The sequence below is a fragment of the Macrosteles quadrilineatus genome, unplaced genomic scaffold, assembly GCF_028750875.1.
Source record: "Macrosteles quadrilineatus isolate MER2022 unplaced genomic scaffold, UCM_ALF_1.0 Scaffold_1__1_contigs__length_201487025, whole genome shotgun sequence".
Taxonomy (NCBI): domain Eukaryota; kingdom Metazoa; phylum Arthropoda; class Insecta; order Hemiptera; family Cicadellidae; genus Macrosteles; species Macrosteles quadrilineatus.
The window spans coordinates 147988621-148009435 of NW_026542594.1; the positions used below are offsets into that span (position 1 = coordinate 147988621).

General features: G+C 40.9%; 1 protein-coding gene across 1 annotated transcript in view; it reads left to right on the plus strand.

Annotated features, from left to right (window-relative positions):
• The window catches only part of LOC128986945 (protein jagged-1b), a 119658-nt gene that overhangs the window by 10159 nt on the left and 88684 nt on the right, over window positions 1–20815 (plus strand). Inside the window, exon 2 of the mRNA XM_054407568.1 lies at window positions 5917–6222. Within this exon, the coding sequence (XP_054263543.1) occupies window positions 5917–6222 (306 nt within the window). The remainder of the gene's footprint in view (window positions 1–5916; window positions 6223–20815) is intronic.

The following is a 20815-nucleotide window of genomic DNA, read 5'->3' on the forward strand; positions in this document are numbered from 1 at the left end:
GTGTTGTTCATAGTTTAAACCTGTCTGGCTGGGTTTTCAGCATCAAAGTATCACAAGAGGTTAAGATCTGAGATAAAAAAGACAATATTTCATAACATTATTCAATTGTCAGTTTTATAACAGTTCTTGGAAATTAATGATATTACGTTCTCTAATCATGACTCATCTGACTGACACACCCAAAATCTTCTGGATGGTCCAATCTGGTGATACCTATCCATGTATTCTCCCTATCTGTTGTGTAGCACATATCGTACTTTTAGATGTTTCTTACACTGAACTTTGAACAGAAAATTCACTGTCTTTTTAAAATAAAATTGGTATTCAATCGTTAACATCGCTATACAATAAAACTGGACAGAAATATCAACTACGATCTGCACTGAAACACGCAATTCCCTCCAGTATTTGACTTGTAAAAATAATATCCCTAGTAACCTGGTGTTCCAAAACCTTCGCTTGCCACTGATTTAGCCACTGGACAAGATGTAAACCGAGCCTCTAGGGTACACTATTTGTCTTATTTGAGCTCTGTCTAGTGTGCAAATATACTTCCCACAAGTTTGAATCATTCTGGATGTGATCCAAGTCGCAACCGTCGTGAGAACCTGTGGTCGCCGAGGAGGAGTTCTGGTAACCCAAAGTCACCTGGGACCTGAGACCCATCACACACCCGATGGTTTATTCAAATGACGTGTCGTCTGCTGTAGCCCGTAGTCCGTAGTCCGTAGTCTGTAGCCTGTAGCCCGTAGATCGTATCACATCAGATGCTCGCACGTCTCATCGCCATCACTCGCAGCATAGTAACCGTCTCATCAGTCCGTCTCTCCCGCGCAGCAATTCCTAATGTTCTATTTTTGCGCAATTTACGTCTCCTATCTCGTGTATAGATTGGTTTATTGCTGTTGACTTTAATGTACTCCGGCATCAAGATACACGATCGTCCAATGAAATGGACGAGATAAAACCTGGCTGAATTGATCGAACGTCTATGTAGGTTGGTTTGATCTCTTTTTCTTTAATGTTTTAGTGGAATCTTATAATCGGTGTCCAGTTTACTTTTACACGCTTCTGTAGGAAAGTTACTTTACACAACCACCTTCTGGCCCCTTTTGAATGTGTTCGAGTAGGCTAACAAATAGGGTACTTCCACCAAAAAAGGTTAAACTGATCATACAATGCGTAGTCTCTAATAATATGGTTTACTATAATGTAGTGTATGCTCTGTGGTTCATAGTCTACTTATGCATGAAAGTACAGTCCTAAAGAGAGTATAGTAGAGTAGGGTGTAAAGTAGTGTTTAGGATGTTTTAGGGAGGTACATGTTTGGTTAAGGCCCCCATAGAATGTAGACATATCGGGTGTCCCGGACTCTACTAAGGTATGCTAAGCCGACTTTACCCCCAACACTCTCTCCCAACAGATCGAACGATTGTGTTTGACACCTTAATACCCACAATCAAATCATTAAATCGCTCCGGGATTTATTTTTTGTCACTCCTCGAATTAATTCTAAACTGGATTGCTTTTTGTGAGGTATTTATTGAAAATTTCTTCCCGAACTGACCGGCTCAACGACGCATTTTGTAATAATATTACCTTACACGATCTCTAAGAATTCTTCTCGCCCAACAATTTCTATATCATTCCTGACTTGAGTTTCAAGTAAGTAGATCTATGTCGATTATATATATTTTCTTTTTAATTAATCGTGAAAAGCATTATGATTTGTTAAACTTGTTAAAATGCAAGTTTGATTAAATTTCAATTCGAAATAAACTTTGTCGATTCTATTGAGTTTCATTAGTTGTTCATTCAACTTTCAATTGTCTCCTCTTTACTGAATCAGTTCAGTAAACCCAGGTTTATTATCAATCGCGACGGATCACTGGAAACATTTTCAGATGTGTATCATAGTATTATTTCACCTATTTACCGAAAAGCTAAGGAACGTTCCTGACTATTACTGCAAAGTAACGCAGTGACGGTATTTCCCATCTCTAAGCGCACATTCGTGATCACTGTTGGATTGTTGACATCGACTTGTGACGACCCTGCACTCTGCAGACAGGAAGAGGAACGGCCTCAGGTCCGAGCCATCACACATCACACACTTGGCACCGCAGACTGGTGTAATGGTACCGTTATCTGCACCTTCCACCCACTATACCTACAATCATAATGTGATCCCGATGATACGCGAGTTCCTATTGACCAGTGATGATAGACACAGACATACTTCAACTATTAGTCAACAATTTTGATCATAATTTATTGCAACATAAGCTTTTGTATGATGAAACTAAATTCATTGAGAAATATTTCAACCTCGGTGATTCGCTTCCGTAGTAAATTACCGTACCTTTTAAGATTATTATGATTGTACGAAGATAATGCTGAGTAGGAGTGGAGCAGAAGATATATGTTGTAGAGATCGCCAATCTCTACTCTTAGACTATTTCAAGTAAACTTGACAAGTTTTACGGTTCAAAACCGAATCTAGCTGTGCATCAACATCGGGAGGAACGAGGAGCTGGTATTTGATATTAACGGATCAATTACGTTTTCCATTCTACACTTATCCTTCATCTATCTTGGCCAGACACGCGTGTAGTGGACGAGTAGCTTGTGACACTGACACGGGCTGTTGTGGTGAATGGTCCGGCACACAGGCACGCCCACGCTCACACAGCGATAACACGGGCAGTCTGATAACAAACAGGATCTGGGCAATACACTGACCGCGTCCTCGCACCGCACTATAAATAAACAATCCGCACGGTTACAAAATGTGCGTCGGTGAAAGCAACCGGTTATCTAATGAAACTAGTGTTTAATTATGTGTAGTAACATGGAAACACTATCACATCTTGACACAGCATTGACGTGCGGACACGCCACGGCTACTGCAACGTCTTGTCACAAGTGGCGAGTGGCAAGGTGAAATGTGACAAGTGCCGCAAAGTACACGGAGCACGGTACACGCGAGGGATGTCGGGCGTGGCGATATGGCACCTCCCACTTACTACTTACCTCACTCTGGTTCCCACGAGACTGTGTAAAAGTATGGAACAACGGCGTTGGCTTGTCACCAGGACCAACACCGAGTTGTGCCTGGAGTCTCTCTCTGGAAATCACTCACACGGCCGACATTACTCTTGGCATCCTTGCAGACAAGCCTGAAGAGTGACCTAGCGTCTGGAGACTGATGAGTCAATAATTTGTTTCAGCTTTAACATCAGTGGTATTTTGACTAAACCAATCCAATCCCCTTGCGTTTGTAGATACGTCATGTAACGAACCCGTCCCACTCGCCGATGTCTATATTTTAATACGCTAACCTAGCTAACCACTACGCTAACAACACACATCGACTCCTTTTGAAACAGCATTGTAGGGGTTCGAATTAATAATTATTCGAATTAATTAAACCCGGGAGGCCAAAGACCACCAGGACGGAATAATCTAAGATGGTGGAATCAAGTTCAAAAAGATATTAGAAGGTTGGGATGAAGTAAAAATGAATCTCAAGAAAGAAACACCTAGTGTCAGTTCGAGGGCTAGGCCAAGTACCTCTTAAGGTACCAGTGGCCACTCCAGTAAGTGAGTAAGTTTTGATCTATCTTAGGCCCTCGCACTATTGGTCCGACAAATAGTATTCAAGCCATCAAACACTCTCGGCATACCGACACTCGGCAATTACACTGGGGTCCGGGGGTAGACGATTCTTCAGCACCACCAGACCTCAGTTTTAGTAGCAGATACATGTGTTGGCTGCGCTAGATGCCAGCATCGATGTATAAAATGCCAGTTGACAGACACGGGATCCTGAGGAACATGCAGGAGAGTTTGCGTGGGACCTCAGACCTCAGTTTCAGGAGCAGATACATGTGTTGGCTGCACTACATGCCAGTTGACAGACACGGCGGTCCTGAGGAACATGCAGGAGAGTTTGCGTGGGACCTCAGACCTCAGTTTCAGGAGCAGATACATGTGTTGGCTGCACTACATGCCAGTTGACAGACACGGCGGTCCTGAGGAACATGCAGGAGAGTTTGCGTGGGACCTCAGACCTCAGTTTCAGGAGCAGATACATGTGTTGGCTGCACTACATGCCAGTTGACAGACACGGCGGTCCTGAGGAACATGCAGGAGAGTTTGCGTGGGACCTCAGACCTCAGTTTCAGGAGCAGATACATGTGTTGGCTGCACTACATGCCAGTTGACAGACACGGCGGTCCTGAGGAACATGCAGGAGAGTTTGCGTGGGACCTCAGACCTCAGTTTCAGGAGCAGATACATGTGTTGGCTGCACTACATGCCAGTTGACAGACACGGGATCCTGAGGAACATGCAGGAGAGTTTGCGTGGGACCTCAGACCTCAGTTTCAGGAGCAGATACATGTGTTGGCTGCACTACATGCCAGTTGACAGACACGGCGGTCCTGAGGAACATGCAGGAGAGTTTCCGTGGAACCTCAGACCTCAGTTTCAGGAGCAGATACATGTGGTGGCTGCGCTCGCTCCGATCCTATCGTCTCTGATGATACGCTGTTTCCGGCCTAAACTGGTTCCTTTTATATAACGCAGTGTCTAACACGGAAAACAGAATCACTCAGCTCTCCTCAGCAGCACTTCGCTACACATCGGCATTGTAGTTGAAGTGTGATTTCGTTAGGAATGTTAATTAAAATTGTATATTGAAACAAAATTAGGAGACAATAATTTACAAAATTAGTAAACTTATGGTAATTAGGTTTCTTAAACAATGTATTGTTTATGATTGCACTCTACTGCCTCTACTTAAAGCAACAATACTGTCAAAAATTACTCATTTTACTCATTTTTGTCTAGCATGATTAGACCATGGGAACGGGGTTTTACGGGGTAAAAATTGGATTTTCTCTTTTTTGACCCTCAAAACATAAAATTTTCAAATTTCTCTCTAAACCTTATTAAAAAGCTTAAAAAACAAATAATTTAGTATATCAAAGTATTTTTGTACGGTTGGTGGTATTGGAGAAAACTAAAAAAAAATTTTTAATTTAAAATTCCCATGTTATTCTTATGGAGAATACTGTACTATAAAATGTTGTAGATTACTTTTGTTTATGGATATATGTTGATCAAACTTGGCAAATTTATTTATTTTATACCAAGCTATTAATATTTTACTAAACAACACACTTTATTAGTTTCCTTGTAATAGCAAACCTAGGTCCTCGAGTGTGGATGTAAAGGAGCTCGTACGCTTCTCCCACTGCCATATGGGAACATTCGACACATCACTAGTAAGTGGTGACGGTATCTCTATCTCGAAACACAGAAGCTCAATTTGCATCTAATAGACGGACATTTGTATTGTCCTGCGCGGGATCTTGTCTATTGTCCATAATTAAGCCTAGATCACCCGCCTGATGCCGGCTAGCCACTGCACATGTACCCTACGTAGTTGTAGTTCCAGGCAGAACCCTACTTTAATTTTTTCACAACCTGTTTTTAAAATCTAAGTGATAATCACATCAATATGTCCATAAGTCCTTGTAATTATGTTTTTCTGAGTTTGGTGCTCGAAGGCCGTTAAATTCGTGGTTGGATAGTTTGCAGATGCCATTGCATATTTTGGATGATTTTTTTTAGAATCTAAATAAATGTGTTTTTTATTACTGATAGATTCTGGCTAAATAAAGGTACAGAACTAATTGCGTCGTCAGTATCTTGATAGTTCGACGGTGGATCAAGCTCACCGTGATTATTCAGTTTTTGATACAGGGTGACTAAAGAAACAGTTGGTCTTTATTATTTAACAAATTGTACAAGCTATCCGTTCTGTATATAGCCTTGCCTTAGAAATTTTTTTTAAATACGTAATAAAAACATGTTACAGTTTTTATGTAATAAATTCTTTTGTTCCAGAGCGTTGACGCATCGGGATTTTTTGAACTGCAGATCCTGGAGATAGCGAACTACCGGGGCGAGTTGTCGAGCGGCCAGTGTTGCGGAGGTGTGCCGCGAGCGGACTCCACCGTGCCTTGTCCTCTGGTGCAGTGTAACACGTTCTTCCGCGTCTGTCTCAAGGAGTACCAGAGCAACGTGACATCCACGGGCTCATGCAGCTTCGGCAACACCAGCAGCCCCGTGCTGGGCGGCAACTCCTTCACTCTGACAGACCCTGACCGCGCCAACGGCAAACTGGTGCTGCCCTTCACCTTCCGCTGGACTGTGAGTACACTCTTCACATACTGTAATAGGGATATAGATATATCGTACTGGGACATTGTTATAGAAGAACATAAGAACATTGAAGAACATTGTACAAAAAGATACATAAGTTATTGTCGCTTAAGGTTCGACACAACAGGTAGAATGCAAAATATGTTGAGATGAGATCCACTCCAGTGACGGAGCGGCGTGGTGGTCTTCCATCCCTTAGTTGCCACCCCCGTCCTCAAACGTCACTGTAGCCGCGGTCCTTGATACCAGCTACTACTGGGCTGTCAATCCCTCATTCGCAGTCCAACTGAAAACTCAATCTATTGGTGGATGAATCAATTCGTGTAAAATTTGTACAAATAATGTTAACGTTTTTCGTCGTAGTAGCAAAATCACCTACAAGTTAAATCTAATCGAAAACATTTTATCGTTATTGAAAATCTTCTATCCCGACTATTAACATTTCCGTAGCCGATGACATGAAAGCTGTAAGCAATCTTGTGGTCAATATTCGCGACACACTCGCCGTGCCCCGGGAGATGAGAGCCGGCACTAGGACGCGGGACCGTTACTGCAAGCGGGAGGTCCCCACTGGTCCTCTGTCCACTCATTTATATGCGTAGCTCCTCTCTTGATTACTCCATAACAATAATAAACTCCCGGGTAATGACGTATTTATTGCCGCGAGGACAGCGTGGAGGCGGAAGAGGTGTTTTCTCCAAATCCCCGCAGTTTATGACAATCCCTACACTAACGATGTCCCATAATGGCGTGGCAATCACCGGTCGGCTGCTTCTTCACCCCTATAGGTGTGGATTATGTATATTTTGTACTTAATTCCTCAAGTCCACTTTCGTAATTAAGTAATCCGAGTACCTCAGTACCTTTATATTCCTAAATTTAACATGCATGAAGTACTGTATTTCTGAAGTGTATCGATAGGATATTATCAAATAGGATGAAACGTGTCTATGATCTACGTTACTATGCAGGATGGTTAATTAAACACCCAAAACTCTAAGATGAATGTCTTTCGCCCATACAAACTTTCATAATATTACCAAAACTCGCTCTCCCGGGATTCCAGTTCCCTAACTGAGCTTACACTAACTGATCAATTCCGATACCGCCGAAGCATATTAATTGATAGTCTCACCGAATGAGCAGATACGGCCCACGTTAACTTTTGTTTCCCAAAAAGTTTTTACTGACCTACAAATCAGACGGGCCAATAATGAGGTAAGGACGGGACGCGGTGGGCAGATGGGCCTTGATACGATCAGGGACAGAGACACGGCTACGGCGACATTCCACCAACGGCTCGTTTACATGCTGATTAGTATCATTTCTCAGCGATCCCCACACAAAACTAGTTAATTGTTGCTCTTTTCAAATATCTTCGTCATAGTCTGTTGTATACAACACGTAAGTTTATATAATAGTAATGTTAAATTTGTTATTGAACACGCTCATTGTTGAATTTGATTGACTCGGTATTTGAGGTTTCGACTATCGTAGTTGACAGTCTTACCGAGGATCACAGCTTACCTCAAGTCTCAAGAAAATTTCGATTTCTCACGTACTAGAAGGCGTTACATAAGGATAAAAGTTCACTAAAAAGGATTTAAAGGTACGTTAGACACCTTATCCATTAAACGAATCAAGAAATAAAAGATTACAGTAGGTGTATATACCAAAATATTAAGAAAATGATTGTTATAAGACGAAGCCCAGTGGCTACATCCTGATACTGTATGAGTCAGAGGTGTTCCAGTGCCAACGGTCCTCAGTTCCCACCCACCGTGCCAACGTCCGTCGTTCCACGTACCACGTACAGTGCCGTCGTTCCCGTTCTCACCAGTCACCACCGCAGTGTCTAGGGTGAGGGAAAGCAGGCCCGGGCTTCACATTCCCTTATTCGCTCGTTGTTAATTGTTACCGATGTCAGTTTTTTCTCGTGTTATAAACAGTGGCTGCAGTTGTAGTTAACAAGTTTCAGTTATTCTGTACGCGCTTGTTATCTTGATAAGCAGTTTCAACTCCAACCTTCCCGCTTATTATAAGTATCGTTCGCCTTATATCGAAATCCTGTTTACCGTTGGGTTATCGTCTAGTCTCACCTCGTCTAGGAGTGTGTTCGTTACGATTTGCGTGGTAACGAACTCCTCTTATAGTTATCTATTTATATAACACAATATGTGTGAAATGTGCTACAAAATGCAAAACTATAGGTACAAATCAAACTATTTACTGGGATGTACGTGAGTTACTCAATTGCTAACCATTGCCTGTAACCTCAATTTTGATCATCCTACTATTAACTGAGGTTTAGTATTGGTAACCTTTACTTAGACCAAAACTAGGATTAACCGCAAATGAAAGAACAAACCCGTTGTTTATCGAACTCATGACGAATCCAGCGGCTTTCACTGGCCGACACAGCGTGCTACAGGTTAATTCTAATGTTTGTGCCGAGGCCGCCGAAACCACGGTGCCCGGGACTCAGACCAATCTTTGCCGGTATTTAATTGCGGTCCGTGTGGGCAATCAAGCAATCAGGCTATCCGGTATTGGTCCAGATAATAGTAGATTGTAATGAAACCGAGCACCTCCCACCCGGGCTGCTACTTCAAATTACAGCCTTGGGCTCGAGTGTGCACGACCGACTGTGAGCACAAGCAGCGAAACCCTAACATCACAACATACTGACGCGACTATACAACCACCGTAGAAGTGCGAGTCTCTAAAACCACCTACAGCAAGAGGTGGTTGGCCGAAGCCCAGTGGTCTCTCCTCTACCCCTGGTTTAAGTCAGAGACTTATTCATTCGGCCACTTTCTAAATATCTTCTGGTACATCTTCCTGCTGTCAGCTTCAATCTTCGTCTTTCTCACCCTAGACACCTCTCCCCTCACCTAGTAGCCTATGTATCTGTCTTTATTTTATTTTCCTATATTGTTGTCCTTTTTTAAGCCTGTCCTTCCGAAATTTCTATTTCATGCTTCTTCTTTCCTATTCTTCGGCCGATACTGGCGAACTCCAACGCTGCTTGCTTCTCAAGAAATTTGTCTTCTCCCAGTTCCACAACTTCTATCAGAGGCATTCCTTCATCTCACTTACTTCTTCGTCGTATAACCAACATTTAATCAGTTCGTGTGTTTCTATAACTTGTAGCTCTTCGCAGTGGGTGCAACAATCGTCTTCTCGAGGTCGAAACTCTTTAGCTTCGCCTTCACTCAGTCAGAAACTGCGTCGGCCACAGCTAGAAGGATGAAAGCTTCCTTGCTGAAGTAGGTAGAAGTTTGTGTGAAGTAGAACACTTTTCACAAACAGTGAAGTGAGTTTTTTCCAAACTATAGATGTATTTTAGAAGTGAAAAGTATAGTTTAAAATGCTTTGCAGATCTCCTTCGTCTGTGTTGTGAATTGCGAACCAATTCCTCTTCACACGATTAAATTTAATATACAGTATAGAATTTGTGGATAGTTGATCTTAGGCTGAAACCATTTGACAAATTCATATTTAAAAAAATCTATATCCATCAATATTGCTAAGCATAAACTACAATCAATGCTGCTAATCATTACACAATGGCAATACAAATATAGTTTCCATAAAACTGTCTTAGTTTGGTTGTGGCTTAAGATTTATGTGTATGTTTTATCTCAATGTACTTATGGTTTTCTCCACTAAGCTAAACGTAGTATTTGTAACCCGGAGTTTAAAACGCTTCTTTCTATCTTGTATAACGTTGTTTGTGCTATGTCAGGTGCCGGGGTAGGGCGGCAGGTCTGCAGAAGTCTATAATGAATGGTCGGCACGGGGGTGACAATTGGCCTGATTGGGGCTGAGGTTCACACCCCTCAACGCACCACAATACAATAACACTTGATTACGACTCCAAACATAAATTTTGATGTGAGCCCTGTGGTCTCCATTGGGATTTAAACTTGCCCTGGATAATTGTGTGGGTTGTTGCGGTTGCGGTCTGATAAACTGCTTGGGGAACATGCAGCTTGCATATATTTATACTCTTACAATATATTCTAATTGAGTATTGTTTTATCAGTCACAACTGTCATAGTTTTTTTTACTTTATTAATTTTTAATGTTTATGTTATTAGGGTACATAAGGCGTTAACCTAGAGGTAGAAAAAAGGGTAGAATAGGAACAGTTGAAAGAGCAAAGGCGCCAGGATTCACCCCTGGGGTACACAGCAGACAACTCTCCCTGTCAAATCGCTTCACATCAAACTACTGGCTCACTGATGGATGGTATCTCAGATATTTAGCCAGGTCATATCAATTCCAATAGCGGGTTGATTTACCCAGTAGATTTATTTAAGATGTGCTGGGTCGGTGGTTGGCGGTCCCCAATATGCAAGTGTGGGCGGTGGTAATGCGAGATGTCCGATACCCGGCGACAGCGACTATCCGTTGCCAGATATGGATCTACTATAATTGATAGCTGAGGCCCGGTGCCCAGTGATCGATAAAAATCTGTCGCCTCACTCGGCCGCTCGCTTAATTGGCTGGGAACAGGCGCGTCTCTTGTTAGCGCGTCTCTGTCTTCGTACATATCGCACTGTTACAATTATAATGTTACCGTGCCCCAGTTTGCGTTGTTACATTAGCCTCGCTCTCGTTATCAGGTCCTCTTACCTGTCTCCGCGTCGCCACCACCTGCTATGCATATACACGACACTGCCTTTGCATACTAATCACATCAGAACAGGATTGCACAACCCATTGTCAATTGAGTGAGATATGGGTCTTATAGCATCGCAGCACCACAGTTCCAGCGAATAATGTATTATAAAACTACAGTTTATGCATTGTACAATAACTATACACGTCTATTTTGCTAGCGAATATAAAGAAAGGCCCCCGATTTCACCTTGTTTGCTCACTACACGTGTAAGAATGCGCGCGTTTACGGGAGATTACAGATCTAAAGGCGAAGGCGATAAACGGATGCGCAATAAATAGTGGATTGTTAGCAGCGCGGTTGCTAACATAAACAAACACTGCTGCTATCTCGATCTCTTCCGGCACCGCAAAAAGTCTCCTCTTGTTACTATGTTAGGTGTTGGGAGAAAGGGAGATTCTCTATTGACCTACACTGCGTGAGTCCCCAAAACGTTCCGCTCAGCCAAGTGATATGTCTCCTGTTTTTTGTCACCGGGCATCGACAACCACTCTCGACGTCGTCTTCAGCGGCCCGTCGAACTCGGGATTATAATTGATTTAATAGTACCCATTAACCACATCAGATTACGGATCACCCTGTTTAATTACTTCGGTTTAATGAACTAAATAACGCAATGTTTTGTGGTGCTCAGCAGGCATCCGATTAGATCTAGTCATTAATTAGCAGACTGCTCTTCCAGCTCCGGTCGAGGTTTATAGGCCAGCCGTTCTTTGTCGTCATACAGTATTACATAACTTAACATCGATTTACTGCGCTCTGTACTCTCTTAGTTTCTAATAAATAATGCGAGCGCACATAAACCTAGACGACCTTATTAGATGTAAATCATTCGGCAGTTAATTCAATTAACCGGCCTTCTTCTGAAGACAGTGGTTTAGCATCGGCCGAACCTCATCCATTAAACCCGTCTCTACAGTATGTCTCGTGTAGACGGATTGATGCGATCACCTCATCGTGTTGTTATGTCAACCACTCGTCGGTCGCAGCATGTTGCAGTTATGATAGCCACGCTACACTCCTCGCTGACTTTCATAGGGTTATCTTTCCTTTGTTTTGGTGAATCAATTTAATAGAGCACAAACTGAAAACACTATTATTAGATGATGAGGCACACCTCGCGACACAACACGGTACCTTCAGACCATCATCTCATCATCTCTCAGACCGCGCAGTCTCCGATGGATATCGTCATAATCTGCGCACCAGACGACCATCACCCATTACCTAACTGTACCGGTGTGTTGTGGTGGCAGCAGTAATGGCCCCACTGCTTCCATGGGGCAATTTTCATAATTTTACTTAAAAGGAGTGCGATCTGCAGGCACGACGAAGCTTCATTACTCACCGATCTAATTATCAGCGTCACGAAGTCTCTCAACACTTTCTTGACCTCCCCTACCATAAACAGCCATTGTGGCGCGGTCCGTGAGAAGGTGACGTCATCGCGGTACAGACTTCACTAAGTACCGTCAACTACCTCGACAGACAACTGCATCGTACGCAAGTGTATGTCAACCCGAGTGGCCTTACATGCGTCATAAATGTTATTTGAGAATAACATCCTTGGATGAATTTGCAATAATCGAAAAAGGATTATAGATATACAACACATAATAAGAATAATAATTATCATGCTGAAGGGACTGGTCTCTTTTAATTGCCTTTGTGTTTCAGTCTTTTGTTATATGCATCCACGAGACAGCGTTTGCATATCAATCATATCAGTAGAGTATCAGTAGAAGCTCACAGAAGTCAATTGAATGAGATATGGGCTATACCCAAAAGACGATGGTTTATGCCTTATGTCTTCCAAACGACACTTCTGTCTGAACAATGATATATTATGATTGATGACATGGTTATAAGAGTCTTTGCTCGACGATTACTTCACTACAATACGCTATGGTGGTTATACATCATAAACGTGTGTATACATTAGCTAATGTATAATACGTCGTGGTGAGTGTATCTGTAAGTTGTACCGAGTTGTCTCGTACACCGTGACTGAGTTAGCGGTGCTTTGCCGGTGAGTGGGAGCGGGAGGCAGCTTTGATCAGTTGTATTACATCCCGTTCTGCAGTAATTCAGTTCCTACTGCAGTAATTCAGAGCCTTGTTTGGTTGATTATGTCCACATCTGACAGTAATAGAATATCTGATGGATCCAGCGCCTAATTGCCTGTATCGACTTCCGATCGCCTCTCTTCGCCGTCCCGGGTCCTACGTATGGAGCGGCGTGTACTCAGGGATTCAATAGTCAGATTCAACCGGTGTACAGTATATATTTTGTGTCTGTTGGATGAATTGGCTTGGTATTCATTTTACACAAAACATTATTGTTCTGTGGATTCTATAAACACCCTTTCATTAGTGGCGTCTTGGCGCAAACAATTGTCAATGAGTCGATTTACAGGATAACTTGGTTGAAGGATGACAAACTGCGAGATGAGTTCAAATGTTTTGTGACAGCTTGTAGTAACGTTATTCCTGTACCGCGTACCGTGTGCCGTGTGCCGTGTGCCGTGACAGACCCGTGTCTTGCCAGGGAGCAGGAACTAGGGAGTGTAACTGGAGATGACTAAAGACGGTGACACACTATCGATCTTTTCCCCGAACAAGACCCCGAACCGAGCAGGGAGAAGGGAGAAGGGAGGTCGAAGGGAGGATGTTCGATAGTGTGTCACGAGTCCGTACACCGATCAAGACGCCGAACAAGACATCAGGCCGAGCAGGGAGACGAGCGCTCTGGAGGCGGTTTTTTGGCGAAAGATCAAAGAAAAGATCGGTCCGATGTACGGTCCGATGTACGATAGTGTGTCACGGTACATTTTTGCCCCGTACATCGTCGCGAGCGCCGCACCGAGCGGCCGCCTGCGCTAGCATTGATAGTTCCGCGCTCTCACTCGCACACACTCTCTATCTCTCTCCAAACTTCCTTTTGCGCGCTCGGTAGAATTCGTCTGGTCTTGGTCATGTTCGGGGAAATGTTCGGAGTAAAATTTTGCTAATATTTATCTCCCTTCTCCCTTCTCCCTGCTCGGTTCGGGGTCTTGATCGGGGAAAAGATCGATAGTGTGTCACCGCCTTAAAGTCTCGGCCACAGGTCAAGTGACACCCACGCTTCTGTCTTCTCACAGCAATTACAAAGTTCGTTAGTGATAGTGGCTCGTGGCACCCGGGCCAGCTGCCACATAACACCTCGACATCCTTTATACTATTAAGTAATGTAGCCATTTGCATAGGATCCAATGCATATTTTCTAAACCCCTTTATCCATTTTCTTGGAAAAAATAACAATACAGTATGTAAGTGGATCTTAGGGTTTTAGGGTACAACAGTTTATATAACCACCATTATTAAACTCTTCTTGGAGGATCAATCAGATTGCAATGATTTCCAGACTAAACTTATTAAACTAACCGTAGTCGACGGGCTGGTGGATTTATGAAGAAGTTTATGAAGAAGTTTCATTGCCCATCTCATTTGCGTCCTCTTCCGTATATAAAATATTGGTCATAGAACAGTTTAACGTATTTTGTTTAATTTAAACTTTAACTCTCTCTTTTGGGTACAGTTCACTGTTACACAAAGCTCAACAACTCCTAAAAGAACCTACTCTGATTCGTAATATTCTAAGGAATTTACCAGAGAGTTGCTATCTTGCACAGCTATATGCTGCACCAGCGACAACGCACATCGCAGCCTACATTGATGTCTGTTGCGGCTATGCGGCGATCTCACGAGTCATTGTCTTAACGAGGAATACTTTAGCGGGTCTTTAGCGTTCGAAGTGAACGAGGTCAGAGGTTGTCGGTGGTCGTACCATTGTTTACGATATAGCCTCTTTGATGTCTTCATACAAGATGTAAACTTTGTCGAGTAATTGCCTAGGCCGACAATGTGCACTACACGACTCAGCCTCAACACTACGGGGGCCCATCTCGACGTGGCTGGAATGATGGATAATTGACACATCAGATTGTTTCTACAAACAAACCTGGAAGGCCTATTTGATCGAGAATGAATCAAACAAACGGGATCATTTCTTATATAGTTCGTTTCAAACTATTCTTCAAGTATAACTTGTGTAATGTAAACATGAGTTATAACGTTTGTGCGGCGGTGGCGGCGACGACGGCCTCTGGTCAGATGCTCCAAGGCCCCAAGGTCAAGGCCTCCCTGCAGACTGGGAGGAGGCGAACACGCAATCCGAAAATAATTCCTAATTCCGCGGCCAGTACCTGTCTAACACGTGTTTTAGCTTTTAATTTACTTCGGTTGATAGCCGGGCGCTGCCAGTTACTGTACCTAGCAACCGAATGTGACTTCCAGCTTCACCGGATCACAGCGTTACCACATTTAGGAAGAAGAATTTCTGTTTCAAGGGATTTGTGGTAAAATATATTATTGATTTAGTACCACGTTGTATGGGCTTTCCAGACCGGTTGCTCGTAGTATATATCATTCCAAGTGTAGGTAAGAAAAGAAAGGAAGGAAGCAACAAGTCAAGTAGGAACTGATCGTACAAGTTAAAAAAAAACAGTAACACAACATTTGATTATAGATAGCCTATGGGACCCAACAAATTCTACCTAAAAATAAAGGAACGAGTTTTATTTGAAAAACATATCTGCTATGAAAGGTGTAAACGGTAGAAACGATTCTAGCTGAAACGCGAACATCATGTCGGCTCGGAGCTGTTTTCTTAAGTCACTAGCATCACTGCCAAGTATATACATCTCTACATAGGCTATATTATGTTCCTATCCCTATGTGTTGTGCAGTATGGTACTAGCGTCACAAGCCCGACTCCTCAGACCAAGTCTTGCTTGGCTGCACTAACCTGCAAATGTCTCCATTCATTAACCTTTGGCACAATTTTTATCACGTCTTGTTTCGGAATTGCCTTATAAAAGTGACATTAGCATTCAGATTCACTGGATCTCACGCCGTCGCCCACGTGTATAACGGCGCTTGCTCAATACACCCATTGTTCACTCCCATTATCATACCTGCTATATTTTATAGTTCTGTTTTTAATTGCAGATTTCTATTTGCCGTTATTGTGTTCGAGATGCACTGAGGCGGTTCGCGCTTGTGATGCATTATTTCCTTGGCCATTTTCTTCCCTTTGGGTCCGGACAAGTTAGCAATTCTAGTTGTTGTCGTGAAGTTCAAAACTCGGTGTATAATTTTTTTGGGATTGTAAAAATAATATTTTTTATCTTTACTGTACTACACTTCCTCCCCTTACTTCAGCCGTAGGTCAATATAGATGTTTGTTGCGACATTTTGACACTGTGTTTTAATTTAACCATTGTTAGTGGTCTTGCTGCATCCCTGGTCAGGTGACGACAGCTTTCCTCATCGCAGTTTGTACATCTAATTCTCGGCTCTGACCAGAATGTAGGTTATCGGACGGTATTTAGAGCCTTGTGAAACTGAGCTCACGGTCCTCACGCCGTCGATCTCCTCGTTGACAATGGCCTCTTATAGTTTAAGTCAACGAGATAGGTCATGAAAATGTCTCAACTGTATCAATCATCCTCGTTAAACAAGTTCATTGCCACCATTTTAGTTTAGTTTTTTGATAATGATAATTCTTTTCTAAACACATATAAGCAAAGAGATGAATGATGAAGAGATGAATGCAGGACTAAACAACTTTTGTTTAGTAAATTTTTACCTACCTTGTTTTTCATTACCATGAAGTAAACTAAACTAATCCAACCATAGCAGCACACTGTCTAGTCGTCACCCTCTTCTTGAAAAGAACCGAAACTGTCTGGAGATTGCAATAATCAAATCAAATGCTCAACTTTGGAAAAAATATTCAAATGTTTACGCAGGACGCCAAGTGTAGCGTGGCAGGTGAACCTTCAATCATTTGTTCATGAAGTGCTACAATTTGCGAGGTGAGCAGTGAAGATATGAATATGTAAATGAGCGGTCAACTTGACCTTTGCTGCCTGACGTCGTGTCATGTTATTGATGAGACACGGAGTAATACGCTCTACGCTCTACGCTCTACACATGCATAACGCTATTAACGCTCTGACGCTAAAAGACGTTTCATTACTGTCGGCCGCGCTGCTCGTGTCCTATAAATAGAGAGATTAAAAGACGCATCTCCAAGTTCAGGTGGATTTGTCAGCGAGACACTTTAACCGCAGTTGTTAAATCTCGCGATTACCACTAGATATACGCTGGTAAATGCTTCGAGCCGCGCCAGGACTAAATTAATATACAACTCTACTAGCATTAGATTCTACAGTTAATATGAGACCACTCGCACTAGTGGTGATCACAAAATATGTAAACTTCCCCTAGTACACCTGTCAGCTCCTCAGACTTTCTGACTTAAGTTTTAACCCTTCTCGAGGATAAAAACAATCATTTGTAAGTTAAGTTTGCGTGTTACACTTAGAAGAGTAGAAAGAAACAAACACAAAAAAGGTAGAAGATTAATTTAATTTAGTCCCACCTGTTGGATTTGTGGTCCTTGGAAGCGGGAAGATAATTAAAACATTGGAATCCGAGTTGATCCATTAAAGGTGCTGCCTACACCGGACTCTGGCCTCAGACTAGGACTCTCTGTATCCAACTATTCCAACCACTATATACATAGAAGACCAACATAGTCTGGTTGCCGGTCAAAAAACCTGGAAGTAAGGTCCACCCGAAGTTTTATGGTGTTTTCTGTTTCTTCAAGACCTACATAACTAAAATCTGCAAGGTGCCACTTTGTCACCCTTGAGCAAATTGAAATATTCAAGATGGCGGCCAAGATGGCTTAAAAACTGTATATTTGCTGTATCTTTCCCTATAGAAGAGACAGGATAATCATTTTGTGCCTAGTTTGATGTTTTAATTAGAAAATTACCCAAAATAATAAATCAATATAAGTTTTTAATAAATTTCCACATTAATTTGTTGCCAAGTTACCTTATCAACAATGTTTTCAAGTATTTACTTGACTTAAAACATTATATCTATGGTTTCTGAGGATAAGTGTAACATTCAAACAGAACACAGTCATCAAACCAGTTAACTTACAAGCAGTTCTCCTAATTGATGCTTGTGCTGTACTGGGGACAGTGCATTATCCTTCTTCAGGAACAGTGAATGACTTTATCAACTGCTTTTTAAATTATAGTTTTCTTGAATTAAGAAAAAAACACTGTTCTTTAGGCTAGTCAAAATACGGTCCAACATCGAACTTAAGGTAAAAGAAATAAAATATATTTCTTCCCCATATATTCCAAAATATATGGGATTTTGTCAAAAAAGGTGTCAAGAATATTATACTAAAAATCAAGAAAATCCAAGTGGTGGAAAGCCGCCATTTTTGAAAAAACTTCCGCCATATTGGATTTATGTAAGCTTTTAGTAAAACATCAATTATTTGACAACTAATCGTCTTAACGATTTGCGGTTTGTCTTAATAGATTCCTCTTCAAGTTTACTTTAAGATAATAATAACTTTATACCATTTAATTATTGATTTTTTTTAAATAGACAGCTTTAAATTGAAACAATAGCAAATTTCGAAGATTTTTTTTTTAAAACCTTTAAATGTTTGCAAATACAAACTCAGGTGATAAGAACATTCATATTTTGTGGCTCTTAAAAGAATCTGAATACAATTTTCAACAATTATCAACCTCATATCAGTTTGTATATTGCTTTGAAGATATATTATGGGATATATTGTTATTAGTCTTCAACTTGGAACGCTAGTCGTGACGCGGGCTGTACCACTACATCTAGTTCGATTAAAATACACTTTGAGGTGGGAAAAATTGTTTTGAGAACATTTAAAACATATTTTGGAATCATACATTCATACATATAGGGCAATGTATAAAAAGATCTGACAAAATCCTAGCATGAGAACACTGAACACTGTTTTTCATAATATGTTGGTGCAGACAAGCCTTGTATGGTTTTTGCACCTATTGTATAATATGCATGTATTCATTATAGTTCAATAAATAAATTGATTGATTGATTGATTGATTGATTGAAAAAGTTGGGGTTTTGATACATACCAAAATTCAATTTTTCATAATAGACAATTACATATATGTGTCCGTGAACACGATAACTTGAGTAATTTTTATACAATTTTGATGAAATTTGGTTTGAAGGTGTAAGGCAGGATAAACTTGAATGAGTTCGAGAACCAGCATGATCGGACCATGGGTACGGGGTTTTATGGAGTAAAAATTGTTTTTTTCTAATTTTTGACCCTTTAAACGCAAAATTTTCAAACTTCTCTTCAAACCTTCTTAAAGAGCTTAAAAAAGCAAATAATTTAGTATATCAAAGTGTTTTGTACCATTATTAGATACGGAGAAAATTTAAATAATTGTTATTTTAAAATTCCTATGTTATTCTTATGGGGAGTATTGTAAAATGTTGTAGTCTGCTTGTTTATGGATATATTTTGATCAAACTTGGTAAATTTATTTATTTTATACTAAGTTATTAATATTTCACAAAAAAAAAACACTTTTTTACCCTCACTGTAGCAGCAAGCCTAATTACTCATAAAAATTAATGTTAATTAAATACATTTAATTGAAAATCAATTCAGGCAACTGGAAATTCGCTTAGTCAGCAGGTTTGCTGTGGCGGGGGTCTTTTTATTACTAAGATAATCAATTATTGGTATTCTCTGACCCTTAAAACATAAAATTAGACACAAAAATTATTATCCTGTCTCTTCTATAGGAAAAGATACAGCAAATATACAGTTTTTAAGCCATCTTGGCCGCCATCTTGAATATTTCAATTTGCTCAAGGGTGACAAAGTGGCACCTTGCAGATTTTAGTTATGTAGGTCTTGAAGAAACAGAAAACACCATAAAACTTCGGGTGGACCTTACTTTCAGGTTTGGGTGAAAAATGCCTTTTGGCAACTAGACTAACACATCATCATGCCAGTTGGTGAGGATTGTATAATACTGACATGCAATATTCATAACTTAATTGAACTATGTTTTCCTTTAATACGAGAAGAAAAATTATTCGTTGATGATATCTAAGAAATTCACTCTGATATGTGAACTAAGTTTCATTATAATTTTATATCACTTGCACCATTTCAATTGACGTATTGGTTTTCTCCTATGATAAAGTAATTGAATGTTGGATGTAATGCTTATTATTTTTTTATTCCAAATAAAAAACGTATTTTAATACAGCTTTACATTACCTAAACTTATTGATGTAGCATGGTTATATAATCGTGCCAAAGTACAACACAAATTTTAATCCCACAAAAATGTAGGCTTCCTCTGCGAGGAGACTACATTTCGTGTTTTGCAACCGAATCAGGATCGTTCGTAACAGTCTGCCGGCTAATTTGTTTTCGCTGATAGTCCGTAAAGAAGTGTCCAACAATAATTTTTCAAAGGGAAAGTTGCAATTGATTTACAGTTATGGTGGTTTTAAGGACCGATCGTATATATCAAATTAACGCTGCACAAAAAAGGAGTGAACAGGTGGAACAGGTTTGTCCGATACGCGGCACAATTGCATATCTCGGTCTTTGATTGTGCAATAACATCCGAGACTGAAGGCTTACTGGCTTACTGGCTCATACTCGCATGGCTTATCCTTAGTAATCTGCGGCACAAGGTCGACAAATTGTTACTTATTGGACATGTAGGAAGACCGACTGTATAGTGTATGTGTCGAGATTCTCCATAACGTAGCTTATACATTTTTGTTAAACACCTTTTCAAATAATAGCGCCTGATTTTTATATTTTCAAAGGCAATAGATCATCGAATGATAATCAAGTCGTTGTGTGGCCATGTATATTTAAAGATATAATTAATGCGAGATTATTCAATCAAATTGAATTTCGAAAACGTTAACTTCA